This window comes from Onychomys torridus, chromosome X, assembly GCF_903995425.1.
Source record: "Onychomys torridus chromosome X, mOncTor1.1, whole genome shotgun sequence".
Lineage (NCBI taxonomy): Eukaryota > Metazoa > Chordata > Mammalia > Rodentia > Cricetidae > Onychomys > Onychomys torridus.
The window spans coordinates 22,894,153-22,910,442 of record NC_050466.1 but is presented as its reverse complement, the minus strand read 5'-3'; the positions used below and the strand labels follow the sequence as shown (position 1 = coordinate 22,910,442).

General features: G+C 37.7%; 1 protein-coding gene across 5 annotated transcripts in view; it reads right to left on the bottom strand.

Moving 5' to 3' along the window:
* Gria3 (glutamate ionotropic receptor AMPA type subunit 3) overlaps positions 1 to 16,290 on the bottom strand; it is a 277,058-nt gene that overhangs the window by 202,922 nt on the left and 57,846 nt on the right. For all 5 annotated transcript variants that reach the window (XR_004943712.1, XM_036175082.1, XM_036175083.1 and 2 more), the window contains one exon: positions 947 to 1,186. Coding sequence is in view for 4 of the 5 variants with exons in the window: in XM_036175082.1 (XP_036030975.1) it covers positions 947 to 1,186 (240 nt within the window). In the remaining variant the exon portion in view is untranslated. The remainder of the gene's footprint in view (positions 1 to 946; positions 1,187 to 16,290) is intronic.

Below are 16,290 nucleotides of genomic sequence, written 5' to 3'. Positions count from 1 at the left end.
CAGAGACTTGGTCAATATCAGAAAGCTAACTCATATCAGATCTTGGGTTAGAAATCTAAGATCCTGATCCTGATTAGTGAATTTCAACCCCTTTGCTTGTATGTCTCCTAGGCAAACACAGGTTTGTGTGTGTTTTTGTGATACAATCTGGCGCTTCAGCTAAATAAGAGAAACATGAATAATACTCTTGCTTCTTAAGAGCAAACCAGCATTTCCAATTATATTGATCAGAAAGAGCTTTGCTTTAGCTACCCTGAGGACCAGGAAGACAGGCCTTTTATTTGTTTCTTGCTTTCCTGAATCTGAAACCATAGAGTCAGAGAGAACCATCCATATTTAGTCTACAGGCAAATTACTGATTTAAGAACATTGATAGAATGTCATAATGATGAGGGCCCTCAGTTTCATTGAGGAAAAGACCAAAAACAACTTGATTTTGGGATACATTTAGTTGTATTACAATGTGTACATTTCAACATATTAATTAGTATATCTTGAAAGGGCAATCATCATAGTCTCACAAGATTCATTTTCTGAAACCTTACAGATGGGGCTTCCATAGACAATGTGGCATAGTAGATCACACATGTACACGCATAGTAGTATGTGGAAGTTTTTATTTTTTGGATCAAAAACTTTATTTGATAGTGTTCTATGCTTTATTTTATATATATAAAGTTAATCTGGATGAGTTCTTTTACAAAAATAATATTAAAGGATGTATCTGAAGTCACTTTTTAGTGAGGACATATGTATGTGACTTGGAAAATTAGGTTCTAAAATTACCATTGATTTAATTTTCATGTTTGATTTATTTTGACTACTGAAAACAAATTTAAAGGAGAATTAAACTTTATCTACTGGAAAAAAGGGGTACATGTGTGATGATGTTTGAAAATCACTATCACATGAATACCCACAGAGGAAACTAGATATATCTTCTTACCTCGTTCTGTGTCATAGAGGTATACAAACTTCTCCCACTTGTAGTAGCCCAGAAGACTCAGAATGGCCCCCTTCAGGGCTGGGCGCATCTGGATGACAAACTGCACATCTGCATCAGTGGGAAAGCTAGGTGTGACAAAGGATGTGTGCAGGGCCCCACAGAAGGAGGTCAGGGTGTTCATTGACATCTGGTCATAGAATCCAAAGATAGCATACACCCCTCTGGAGAACTGGGAGCAGACTGCAATGAGAAAGAAAGGAATACATTTCAATAGGTCAGTTGTCCCCTGCGGCAGCTTGTAAGGTTAGAAAGCCAGTGCACTATTAATCTCTAAATTAGCCATGTCCAAAAGCAAGCAAGCAAACAAACAACAATAAACCAAAAATAAGAAGCCAAGGCTCTAGAGAAATATATAGAGTCCTCTAATAGTCCAGTTGCCCCGCAGGAAAATAATTAAGAAAGAGAAATGTTTATTGGCTATAGTTACATATTATCTGTGTCTACAGTGGCCAAGAAACTCAGAAAAGGAGGTAGTGACAGTTATTTTATTTCTTACAAGTTTCCCTGCTCCCCTCCAGGCACTTCAGGCCCTTATCTTCCCACAATGGTTGCCCAGTGGCCCCTAAGTATGGTCATGCCATTATAAAGACACACTTATCTTTCCCACTCCTTCAGTTTTTATCTTCCTAGGTCAACACAGTGGATGCAGATTGACCCAGACTAATTGCTAATGTGTCTACCTAGAAACGTGTTATTCTTGCTGTTATATAATACTATTACCACAGTTGTATTATGACAAAGACCCTTCATGTAGAGTACTAATTTAGAGGATTTTAGATTGTGGACAGGCTGTGGAAATGACTGACCTTTCAGCAGCCATTTAACCACAGGAGGCAGTTGGCAGCTTATTCTGACCAGGTATAATTGGCCAAGTACTACTTTGATCCTACTCCATTTATCTGGTGGACTCATTAGTCTACATAGAAAAATTTCAGGGCCCTCTCATCATTGTCGGTTTTCCTTCATTTCAAAGTGGGCCATGCCACTGCCTCTTCTCTCTTCTAGCCCAAAGGAGCTTAAAAATTTCAATATTAGCTTCAGTAGAACATAATTAGCAAAGCAAATCAGCTACAACAACACTGTGTGGTGCATTTCCAAACCAAGTGGAAATGATCTTTAGATTATCTGCACCACTGCTTCCTTCCATTCATGCGAAGCAGACATAACAGGCATAATGCAATGTGATTTAAGAGGTCCTGCCTGGTCTCCCTTATCTGCTATGAAACCATAGATTCCAGTGGTAGGCTCATTTCTTTCATTTCATGGTGTTAGAAAAGTCTGTGGCTTGGGAGAGGGATTAAGTAGTATCATTAAAGCCATTATCATGGTGAAACAAATTAATATGTCCAATTGGTTGTTGAGATGAGTGGGAAAGCAGAAGGATAAGTGGTGATGGGAATGAGTTGGTAAGATAAGAGAATTATAGGGCCTGGGATCCTCCCTGAGAAGAGAAATAGTAATGTCATTAAACAACATAAGGAAAGGAAACATTGAAAGTAGGAGGGTAGGCAAGTAGAGACCAGTTTAAATCCTATCTTCACCACATTATGTGAAATAAAGTTCTTGATATCTGTAATATCTTGCTTGCTACACATGCTATTTAAATATCTGTTGATTAGGGTCACTCATTGAGTCAACTAATTAGTCATTAGCTTGAGGGAGACATTACAAAGATGATCATTTACTCCATCTCTAGCACCATCTCTAACATAGTAGACCACTGCCTTTGATATGAAGAATTCTAAATGGCCTCAAAACATATGGACAGAAAAGATCTTTATTTTAATTAAAGAATGGCAGCTAGTGGATGAGGAGGACCACAGGGAGTACTTAGAAACAAAAAGATCTGTGGTTATCATGAGGAGAAATACTAAGGAAAATTCCATTCTATGTTTAAGCATGTGATGTCAGGACAAATATTGACCAATAACAATGCTTACAGCATACAAATGATAAAAACATATAGCAATAATAGTACCAGTTATTTAAAATAATAATCAATGAGTGATAAATAAAATTTAACTAGGCACTGTGTTTAGGAGTACAATTATAATCTCATTTAATTTATCCACAGATCTCATGAAGTATTGACACCTTTACTTTTTTTTTTTGGTTTTTCAAGACAGGGTTTCCCTGTGTAGCTTTGTGCCTTTCCTGGAACTCACTCTGTAGACCAGGCTGGCCTCAAACTCACAGAGATCTGCCTGGCTCGGCCTCCCAAGTGCTGAGATTAAAGGCGTGCACCACCAATGCCTGGCTTACTTTTACTATTTAGTTGCTAATTTGGAGACCAAAAATGCTTCAGTTACTAAGTAGAGAAATGAGCACTCTAAAACTTACAGTTCTTGCAGCCCAAATCCAACAGTGTCATTAAATAAGTATTCACTTGTATGAGATAGGGTTTTTATACTTAGCAAATAAAGATATATGTCCAATTAAATTTGTATTTAATATCCATAATAAATTAGTTCTAGTATAAGCATATTTCAAATTCATACAGTAAAGTTTATTTGTGACTTATATGAAATTCAAACTCAACTAACTGAGCTTCCTTCTTTTACTTATAATTCAAGAAAGAAGCTGTCCCTATTAATGGTCATGGTACTAAAAGGCTTGAGCAAGCAGTCATGCTCCTTCAAACAAAATGATTCATGGATAACTGATAGTTTTCAGCTCCATACCAATTAGAAAGCATGAAAGGAAGACCCACAGGTCCTACATAAAACAGGCTTTGAAGAGATGCAACATGATTTTAGCATGGAGAACCCCATTCTGAATAGTTTGTTTTTGGCAAATAAATAAAAATAAATTATAGTGATGACATTCTGGTTAATAGAAAAATAAGTGTTGTTTTCCTATTATATATATTATTTTGAGACTAGGGAGTCATTTATGAAGCTTTCATACTTCACTGAATTTGCTTATTTATTTAGAGTATAATGAACATCCAGAAACTCTTCACTCACTCCATGAACTATAACATAAGTAATAACATTTTAGCTGTATGTGTCTCTTCTATTTCACTTGTTCTGACAAACTCTTCCCAAGTCCTAAAGACAGACACATGATGGTGGATATCAACAAGTGTTAAGAAAACCTCAGTATATCTTCTACTGTCTTCATGTAAAGCAAAGTCCCAGCAAATACTGACACTTGTAGAGGGTTTCCTTTGTTCCATCTACTACAATAAGTTTAATGAGCACAAATAGAAGGCTCAGAAAGCATAAGGTCAATGGGGAGAGCTGGCACATGAAGACAGTTGTAGAAGCTTTTTAAAGAAGCTGGAACACAGGGGACCTTGGCAGGGCCTCTCATAGCAGATTCTTCCAATCATCCTTGGCTGTAGAGAGTACAACTGAATGGAACATTGAACTTACCCATAGAATAATCTCTGTTTTACACACACACACACACACACACACACACACACACACACACACTGTATATGTATATGCATACCAATATTAATATTAGTGTAGCTGGAGTTTTCTCCAGTGCGGCTCAGGCCTGCTACCACTCAGACCCAAGTAAACACACAGAGACTTATATTACTTATAAACTGTATGACCATGACAAGCTTCTTGATATCTAGTTCTTATATCTTAAATTAACCCATTTCTATTAATGTATAAGTTGCCATGTGGCTTGTGGCTTACCAGTACTTTTACATATCGCTTCTCATGGTATCAGTGGCTGGCAACTCCTGACTCAGCCTTCCTATTCCCAGAATTCTCCTCCCTCTTTGTCCTGCCTATACTATACTTCCTGACTGGCTACTGGCCAATCAGTGTTTTATTTATCAATCAATCAGGGCAACACATTCACAGCATACAGCAATATCCACAGTGTAGTAGTGTACTTTATTTATATATAATATATAACATCAATATGAAAAATATGAGGTCATAATTTTGAAATGGAGTTGGGGGGCATTGGAGGAGTTGGAAGGGGAGAGAAAGGGGTGGAAATTATGAAAATACTATACTCATGTATAAAATTCTCAGAAGTTTAATTGAGCAGAAAGTATGTTTTTAGATTCCTAAAGTGAGCTGATAGGAATCTAATGAGCTGTTTCCTTATTTCTTGCTTTTTCAAGCATAGTTGTTGGTATTGGAACCCTTCTTTGAAATGAAGAGAGAGTCTCACAATGTTTCCCTGGAACCCTTCTTTGAAATGAAGATAGAGTCTCACCATGTTTCCCTGGGATTTGCTATGTAGAACAGGCTAGACTCAAACTCACATAGATCTGTCTACCTCTGACTCCTGAGAGCTGGGATTAAAGACATATGCCACCATCCTTGCTTGAAATGAAATTTTATGTGCAAAAGTCCAATACCTATATAGGAAGACAAATATATAAAAGAGACAAAGTGGAGCTCATGTGTTTGAAGAGATTTTCACTGGTCTGATACTCCCTATCATAAAGAAACAGTGATATAAAAAAGTGTCTTGTACAAGGTCACACAATGAATTATGAATCAGGCTCTTAGAATTGCTTTATCAGCATGTCCTCAGCATCCCTATTTTGGAGCTATCTAGGGCAGTGTGGATTAGGATTTGCCTAGCATGAAAGTAACTTACCCTCAACTCTTAACTCTCAGCCAAAGGGATACAGATAGATCCCAGCTACCTTTCTCATCCCCTTCTAGCCCCTAGAACCAATAAGAGCCAGTGGCAGGTTGGTGACAGTTTAGGTGCTTGTGATGTTTTATGGGATGTCTATTTTCTTTGCTGAATCCTTAGTGAACTATACCCACTTATTTTACATCTTAGAAGACTATCCTTGGTAAAATACTGATGGAAGAGAAATTTATCTTGGCAATGTTATAAAGGCATAAGTAAAGAGATAAGGGCACCAACTCTTAAGACAGGCAGATCTTGGTTCCAATGGGCTGCATGACTTAATGTTGGTTAGTTAATATCTGTGAGCCTTGGGTAGGATCATTGTGACATATGCAGGTTTGGAAGATAGAATGTTGTGATGGTTAGTATTGATTGAGTCTTTGATAAAATCTAGAATCACCTAGGAAACATGCATATCTGAGAGTTTCTAGGTTGTTTAATTGAGATGGAAAGAGCCACCCCAAACATAAGTGACACCATCTCATGGGCTGATTTCCTGGACTGAATAAAAAGGCTAAACCAAAAAGAGCAGAAGCATTCATCTCTCTGTGCTTCTTGACTATGGACACAATAAGATCAGCCACCTGATGCTCCTGATCCCCATGAGTTCTCTACAATGATGGACTTATCCTTGAACTGTGAACAGTTATTTTTGCCATAAGTTTTTTTCTCATAGCAATGGGAAAAGTAACTACTATAAGCCTAGATGGTGAATCTCGTATCTATCTCTTGTTAGGCAAGTTACTTACTACTTATTTCTATGCCTCTGACCTTGTCTCTTTTTTATAGACTTGAAATAGTACTAGTGACTATGTTAGCACTGTTGTGAAAATTAAACTGAGCAAGGTGATGAGAGGTATCTAGTGTGGATATATAGAGACACTCCATTAACACTAGCTCTTAATTTACTCAGAAATGTTAATTGGGTTTCTACTATGAGCTAGATGGGCATTTAGAGGTATGAAAAACTATCCTGTTCTTATACATCTTATATATTATTGACAGGAAAATCCAACAAGTGATATAAACAAGCAAAACATGAAGTATGTTGATTTCATATACCTTTTATTCCCTCGGTGTACTTTGTGCTGTTCACTCTATCACATTGTTTTACCACCCACCCCCTACAGTCATTGACCCTAGTCTCATACTCCATGCCTAGGTAGCACATCCTAGCTTCTCTTTTGCCTGTCCAATCCATTTCTTTACTGTGATTTCCAATTCTTGTTCCCGGGTAATAATGTATTACAAAAGAAATCCTGCTATTTTGACTCAAAGAATGTGTTATTGTCCTCTGCCTCTTGTTCTTCCTATGTAATGCCTGTGTGCCAGTAAAATACTCTTCTGGCCTGTGGCCTCTGAACCTTCTTGATATGATGAAGATTAGTTATCTTTATTTTAGGAATGCATGTCTCTATCTTATCCCACTTACAAAAACCAAATGTTTCCCATTGAAGATGCCATTTCTGACTATCTCCTGTTTTCCTAGGGACTGTATTGTAGTGCTCCAGCTGTGTTCCCTTTAGTGGAGAGTGACAAGTAAGGCTGGACCCAGCTGTCACACTTTTATTTATAGTTCCCCAAATCTGTAAGGTTGGGACAGGTACCATTAATGTACAGTGTAGCATCTAATTACATCACTTGTATTCCAAAAAGCATAATTAAAAATGTCAAACAACTCAATTATTTCAAATATCCAAATAACAATATTGTGGATCATTTACAGAACACTTTTCAAACTCTTGAATCAAATGAAAAAAAAAAAAAGAAAGTGAAGTCTCTTGCTGACTTAACATGTGAAGCAAGCACAAAGCAGAACAATAGAGCCATGAAGGAATTGATCTAGCCAGATCACGAGAAGCTTCTTTACATAATACCAGAGTATATTGAACTCTAGCAGATCAATGAAGCACAGCATCGGGAGAGATTTGAAGAGATCATACAGACTAGTGATTTTATATAAAACTGTTCCATTAGTTCACAGTGGATTCCTAGTCTGGTGAAATGAATATGTGTGTGTATGTGTGTGTGTGTGTGTGTGTGTGTGTGTGTGTGTGTGTGTGTGTGTTATGTTAGGGATAAAGTCAGTCTCAAACATAGAGAGACATACTCAGACATACTCACTTGAAAGCTTTTGTTCCTTAGTTCATTGACAACTCACACACAAGGCAGGTCCTCACACAAACAGAAATTAAGATACCTATACTTTGACTCACCATTTGGAACAAAGGAGAAAAAGAATAATTTGATAATAACACCATGTAGACTATGAAAAATACCCTGAAAGGTCCAGCTAATAGACTCACATAGTGTATGAGAAGGAGAATCTACTCCATGTGCTATCTTAGGTATGATATACTTTTCTCTATATTATTTCTGCTTCCTGGCATTGAATGTAGGGTCTGAAAAGATGATGATGTTGATAACTTTGGCAATATGTACCACAGAGAAGATTATATCACTATACATAATCATATCTCTATCTCCTATGTGGTAGGCAGACATGTGCCCTTTCTAAACATGTCCCTATCTTAATCACACAAATCTGTGAGAGAAGTTAAATAGTAAAGGGAAATTAAAGCTATAGGTAAAATTAAGGTTGCTAATCATCTGATTCTAAAGTAGTGAGGTTGTCCTGGATTATCTGTATAGCCTGATATAATCAAATATGGAAGACAAAGGCACAGAAGGATACATATTAGAGTGGGACAATAATAAATGTATTCTGTTTTAGAACTGTGAATTTGGGATAATGTTTTATGGTGGCAACTATTAAACTAATGTGTTAAACACAGTGAAATTAGTTTGGTGACTATGGATCAAACTTCTCAGTATGAAGGGAGCTCACTGTTTTATCTATGAGAAATGTCTTTGCCTTTTGGGTCTTTCCAGTGTCATTTCAATTCTACAAGTCCTCCTTGTTTTTTTTAAAATAGATATTCAATTATACAGCAATGCACTCAGAAAAGACATAATGTGTGTACACAAATGTGTTTCTTTAGTCTAAGTTGCTTTCTTCCTGTCAGGCTGACCAATCACTCCCAAATCACTGACTTCTCCATAAACTGTTGTTCTAAGTCTTCTTTTGTTCTGCCTAGTGATGGGATGATAGAGACCTTGTAGTCCTATGTTTCTCAACCTCTATTCTGCTCCCATTGTCTACTGAAACTGCTTTGTCAAGTTGGATGATGGCCTTCTTCAGAGCCACATCCAGCTTTATTAGTGGTTATCATGGATCTTGAATGTTGAGCACATTTGATATCATTGATGAAATCCTGCCTCTTGAAATTCTTCTTTCTATTTCCACAGGATTAAATTCTGGTCATGTTGAGGCTGGAGAGATGGATGGCTCAGTGTTTAAGATCACTGGCTGCTCTCCCACAGGACCTGGGTTTGATTCCTAGCACCCACATGGTGGCTCACAGCAGTCTGTAACTCCAGTCCCAGGTGGTCTGATACCCTTTTCTGACTTCTATGGGCAACAAGCACACATGTGGTATACAGATATTCATGCAGGCAAAACATCCAAACACTTAAAATAAATTAAAAATAAAAATCTGTTCACTTGACTTTCCTCATTCCTCCTTTTCAATTTCCTCTTATCCCAACCATTGAATGAAGATGCTTTCATATACATTGTCCCTGGCCATCTTCTTATACCAAATGTAATGTTCTTTCAACAAATATTTACAAAAGATATATCCTGCTAATGTGCCAGGCAGCAGATTTTACCTCATTTTACTTCCATGTGGATGAATTTTAAGTAGATACTTATGAGCTCCAGATCCATATTTCCAACTCTTCATTAAACCCCAAGGCATCACAGACTGATTTCTCATTTTCATCCTCAACCCATAAATCTTCTTTCTTGTACATGTTTCTTCTGACCCGTCACTCTTTATCCCATCACCCAAGGTAAAGTCTGAAAGGTCATATCTACTTTTACTTTCTTCCTCACTCCTTTGTTCTACTGTTTTATAATGCTTCATCTACCTAGCCTCTAACCCAGTGGTTCTCAACCTTCCTAATGCTGAGACCCTTTAGGACAGTTCATGTTGTGATGACCCCAACCATAAAACAATATTTTTGCTCCTTCATAACTATAATTGTGCTACTGTTATGAAATGTAATGTAAATATGTATGTTTCTGATGGTCTTAGGCAATCCCCATGGAAGAGCCATTTGACCCCAAAGGGTTGAGCCCCACAGTATTTATCCTCTCTTCACCTTCTGTGCACACTCTCAGTCTTTCTTATGACAGTAGTCTCTTAACTGGGCACATGCTTGCAGTATCTTTTCCTTTTTCACATCCCTCTTCTCCTTTATTTTCTGGCTAATTGTTCTAAATATAGTATCTTAATTTCCACTTCTCGAGGATTATTTCTGTGAATGAGTTGTTAATAGACCAATGAAAACAACTTTGCAAAGGAATCAACTCAAGTTTTCTTTATCTTGACATTCTTGACATTTTGTTTGGAATGTCATTGTGAGAGTTGTCTTGTAGACTATAGGGCCTTTATAACATCTTTGGCCTCTATTCACTGGGTTCCATGAGTACCTCTTCACCACAGTGATGATAACTTGAAATGCCTCAAAACCTGTTTCCTATCTGTAGGAGACTTCTGTCTGTCCTACACATTGAGAAGCACAAACTTACCTGATGGAAAAAAACTTCCTTCCTGATGGAAAAAAAACCTTAATCCATACTTAGATATCTACAAAATCTCCAAAGAGTCCTTTTAATGGTGGGAACTTAAGAAAAGTAGATATTTTGGACACTTCAAAGTCCACCAAATTAGTACTTGCATCCCTGGCCTTGCATTTTAATTGTCTATATTTAATCTGGGGATGGTTGGGAAGGAGAACTAGATAGAAGAGAGATGTGGTAGAGCTTGTGTGGAAGGGAAGTTAGCTTATAGCATCCCTGGGTTTATATAGATCAGCTTCCACTAACCTTGATGGCCTTTGGTCTTGGAGCTCCATAACCATAGTGGGTGTTTGTAGTTTTGAGTCAGAACAAGGTGTCAGCCCCACTCTCAAGCTGATGATTCCACAGTTTAATTACTGTCTTGAGGTTAATTCCCTTGAACACTTTGTTCTGCTCTCAGGAGTGCACTGCCTTCTGACAGTCTAAGTAGTTATTTTTTGCAATTACATGGCATGTTATCTAAATGCCAACAGAGAACACACTCTGATCCTACTTGAATATAATATCTTATAAATACATTAACACACAAATGCATGCATTTTGGAAAATTCATTTTTTTACCTTTTACTATAAATGATATTTCTAGAACAACAGTGTTAGAAGGTCTGGGAATGTATTGAAGTGGGTCAACCCCTTTATGTTGAGATAATATGGTGAAACTTTTGAAGCTCAGTAGTCAGATGTGGGATTAAAATTTGTTTGATTATTCATTAATTCAATCATTCATCTAATGAAGTTTGAATTTCTACTGCATGGCAATCATTGCTATTATGACACCCCCAAATACCTTGGTTGACTCTCGTTAGGCCTGTCACTTCACTGAACTTCCAGGCCTGTCACTTGTGCCATTGGTCCTGCCTACTTCATAGGGGTGTGCAAAGAATAAATGAAAGTAGCTGAAATTCCTTTAGAAAAATGATCAAAACTGCTCTCCAAGTGTCACTGAGTAAGCAGTATTGGTACTGAGTTCCCAGGAATCATCATTGTCTTTATAAATAACTCAACAGGATTTCATTCTTCTCAACTTTGGGCCATTCACCATCTATCACTGTCAATCATCTAACATAGTCACAGGCTCATCTTGACTTATAACTCACTTAACATGGGAGCCATCAAGACTCTTAATTGAAAAACTAATTGAGCCAGTGACCAGTTCATAGTAAATTAAATAATTTCTGTAGCTAGGTGGAAAATAGATGTTCTTATGGTGCTATAGACTCAGCCCTAGAATTTGTCATGGACAGAAGAGAACTTCAAGCTTGGTAACATGCCATAAATGATTTGAAAAACATTTCTTTCATTTTGGAGCTCATGCTGTGGGGGAGAAAGTGAGGTAGGCCTCAAATAAAAGCAAAATTTAGAAGCTTTTTATTTGGTTTACCATGGTTGTCTGTATGTCATTTTTTATAGGCTTGAAAAAAAATCACGGTTTAAAGATCACATAAAATAATAAATACTTAGTCCAGTTATTAGTTAGGAATTCACACTTCTACTTCCTATTCTGTTTGAATTTTTTTCACACATTCTTTTTCCTTGAGACAGAGTCTTTCTATGTTTATGTTATCCAGGTGGGCCTTAAACTTCTGTACTCATGCAATGCTTCTGCCTCGGTCTTTTAAATTGTTGTGATAATGGGCATGTTTTATTATTCCTGGCCTTTCTTACATTTTTAGTGTATTTGTTGGACTAGGCCAACCCCTCTAGCCTCCTAAATCATGCAAATATCTTCTCTATAACTTGATTGACATACCATGTCCTCTTAAATACTGCTGATGATTATTGCCTCGCCCTGTCAGAAAACAGTGCCTTCTATTTTAGATGATTCTATTAGAAATGTCCTTATTTTTTTGAGTACAAATCTGCCTCCCTGTAGCTTTCACCATCTGTTGATTCTTTCTAGAGGCAGGGGTTGAAGCTCAAATATTTAATTCACAATCTAATAGCAGACCATCAGACATCTACAGATAAGACTACATACAACCCCTTTGCTTCAGACTAACTATCCCTAGTACCAGCTATTCTTCAGATGTATAATATGGACCCAGGTCCAGACTCACCATCATTCTAACTATCGTCCTCTGAATATGTTCCAGTTTGTCAAATTCTACTTGGAGTTTGTGGCCTGCACTGAGTACAACTGCTAGTGAGGTTGAACAGATCAAAAACTAAACAAACAAAAAACCTAATTGATGTGTCACCCCCATTTTGGTATACAAAAGACGTATTTATCAGTGCCACCTAGAATGGTAATGACATTTTTTGAGAAGACCACTATATGGTCCTACTTTGTAGTCTTGAATTTATAAGCCATATGTATTATTAAGAATTTCTGGGGGCTGGAGAGATTGCTTAGTGGTTATAATTACATATTGCTTTTGCAGAGGATCCCAGTTCAGTTCCTAGCACCCGTGTTGGACAGTTCACAACTGCCTGTAACTCCAGATCTAGGGAATCCAATCTCAGCCCTTGGGAAGCAGAGTCAGGTGGATCTCTGTGAGTTCAAGGTCAGCCTGGTTTACAAAGTGAGTTCCAGGACAGCCAGAATTATTACACAGAGAAACCCTTTCTTGAAAAATATATGTATATCAGACACTAAGATAACAAATAGAACATGGTTCAATAAAGAAATAGGAAAATATTCCTGTGTGTTCATATTCCTGTGTGTTGCCACCTAGGAGAACATCTCTCTGTTTGGAGATAGCATGATAGAGGGACATTTTGCCTGAGAATACAATGCTGGGTACTATGTGGCAGAGACAAAGAATGGTAAAACAGCATTGCCACCCACCATGGTTCTGATCTCTATGTTTACAGCAGCTATGTATATTAAAGCAGCCTATGTGCCTTGAGCAAGACAATTCAACAGACTTTGCAAACTACATTTTTATTGAGTAGTATCAGACAATCATAGATAAGTTCCCCTTTATAAGACCTCTTGCTGGAAACTTATAGCAACATCCCAACCTCACACTTGCTCTTTGCTTTGCTCTGCTCTGTCTCTCTGTGTCTCTCTGTGTCTTTCTCTCTCTGTCTCTCTGTCTCTCTCTCTCTCTCTCTCTCTCTCTCTCTCTCTCTCTCTCTCTCTCTCTCTCTGTGTGTGTGTGTGTGTGTGTGTGTATTCTTGTTGATTTTTACCATCCTTATTTTTGGTTTGTTTCAGACCAAAGTTGGATAGTTTAGGGAGAATGGAAACAGTGAATGAAAACTAATCATTTTTCCCTTTCCCTACAGTAATATTTTTGCAGATTGCAGGATACAACCCATTAGTTACTTATGAAATCATTATGCTGAGTCATGACCCAACATTTAAAAACTAAATGAAGTAGGATGGAAAATGCTAAAGAGTATCTATATGGTAAAGGTAAAAACTGTTTTATGAAACTGAAGTGCTAGTTCTCAAACACATCTGTTAAATGTGTTTTCACCTCACCATACTCTGTCCCAAGCTGAACATTCCTTTCCTCCACAGAATTTGAATCTTCACTGCTCAAAGCCCATGAGAGGTGACATCTTATTCCTTTTTCCTGTTCTCCCAGTCCCTCTCTCTTCCTTAGACCCTCTGAGTGCCATCTAAATGGATCACTCCTCATGCAACTGAAATATCACTAATTTGGTATTGGATAATGAGAGCTTAAGGGCTTGCTGTTCCTTCTGATTCAGCTAGGAATGATTAGAAAACTTTGGAGTTAAGAAGGTGAGCACATCTTCCCACAGAAACATTTGCATGCAGTGGGGTTAGGTTGCTCATTGCTCCATGCATCCTTCAGTTCCAGCCTAGCTATACATGCTTTAACTAGCATCTCTGGCACTCAGGCCACTATGTGTCCATCAAGTTATACATCTTATTTTAGAACTCAATCCATTTGTGAAGTGAGAAGAGAAACCACTGGTGCAGAACATCATTTAAATGGATTCCCACTCTAACCTCTTGCTGCAATACAGAATATCTGAATCTTATTCCACAGACCACACAGCTGCTCCTTCAGTGGCTTTAGAGGAAGTGCATATTTTCTGAAGCACCTAACTTGCTCCATGGGGAAGAATCTGACTAAAAATAGCTAGAAATAGCTAGCATCAAGTAAGCGCATGAAATTTGTAGCATGTAGTTTCTTGTGCAACAAAATAAGTAGAGTCTGCAGTGCTTTGTTGTTCAGTCATGTATGAACTTGTAAACTTTGTGTGCTACTGGTGAGTCCATCTGACCACGTCAGAGTTGTCCATTTGCTCAAAGAGGAAGAGGAATTAGGGCTCTTGTGAGTCTATTGAGAGTTGACATGCAAAATTAAAAGCTTTAGATTTTTAGACAACAATAGCATTTCCCAAGAAAAGCTGCATATTCAGTCATAAAAAGCATTCAAGTTAGTCTTCAGAGGTTGTCTAAGGACATTCAAGGAAGACAGCTGAGCACACTAGATCTCATTTTAGGTACTGGGACTCTGAACCTTGGCCCTATGCTCCATATTGCTTATTAGATATAGTTTAAATCTTTCATTTTAAAATTCATGCTAAGAAAATGTGAAGCAAGACACTATATGTAATAGTCACGTAACAGATATTCAGAAAGTAGTGTTTGATTTCTGTTACATAGCTCCCCATTATTAAAACTTAAGAGCTATCCAAATTTATCTCCCATAGTTCTCCTCATTTGCTTTCTGTTCCAACTGGTCTTTCAATGCCTTCTCCACTCTTTGCTCATGATGCATGCTAATTATGAAACATCATTCTACAAAGTTTCTGTCATGCTGATGTTTGCTTACTTTTAGAAACCTAGCTAAAACTTCTTCCTCCCTAGAGCCCCAGGTAGCTAGCTCAGCCTCTAAGAGACCTCCTGATAGCCCCATTTCCTTGTTTGATAGTAGCATTCCTGAACCTAGTTGAGGTCGGCTTGCTTCAAGTGTGTGAACATTAAACTTCTAGTGATGATCAAGAAGCTTTTGGAGAGTGAAGAAATGTGTTCTGTTCATTTTGAGTCAAGCTTTGCATATTTTGCTTCATACTCTAGGCACTTAAAGAGCTGATGACATGAATTGGTACTATCGGTTCTATTTCCTAAGTCATTGCTGACTCCATCTGTGACCTTCATTTTACATTTTTCTCAGCTCCAGCTTCTCGCCAGCATACTGACAAGGACAGTGTTAATATACCCTAAAGAGATGTTTTGTATATTATCTGTAATGAATGAAAATATGAAGTTCTATGGGACACCCATTATTACAGGAATGATAATAATTACAGTTCTACTTAGTTAAATGCTCCACAAGTCATATAGAAGATGCCTTCTCTGGGAGGAGGGGGAAAACAGAGTTCTGCACCAGCAATTAGACAATTACGAATATTCTTTTATTGCTTGTGATTTTTGGTTCTGTACACTACTTGGGTTCATCAAGCTTTTGGGCTTTGGGGGCTTTTTACATGGAAAAGTTGGTTTAAATTCTATTTTTATAAGACTTGGACTCCTTAAAACAATGAGACAATGCTGCCATCTTCATCCTTGAGGCTTCCACTTTGGCCAAAACTCCTTGTCATGTCAGTTTTCATCTATCTCTAGGAAGGCATTACAGTTCCAGAGTGGTGTGGGTGGTACTGAACATAGGTGTCAGCCAAACAGCAACAATGGGATTTAAAGCTGGTACACTAAGGACAGAGAAAGTTATAGAGAAAATAATAAAACTGTAGGTATGGAAGAATCTTTGGGCCCCAGGAAATTCTAGGAGAGACCTCTATAAAATTTGGAGAAACTGTCTAGGTGCATGTGAACTTAATATATTCAGGAGAACTTCTCTTTATTCCAGTGTGGAGGTTGTGAGATGACTTCCAGATACCTCTATATTCACCACGAACCTCTAGAAAACACATTTTAAAGGAAGCACTCTCTGAGACCCATCTATGTTTTCCCCTTTCCTTATTTACCTGAGTGCCTCAGCCATTGTATGAAATAAAGTTCTGTAAAGCC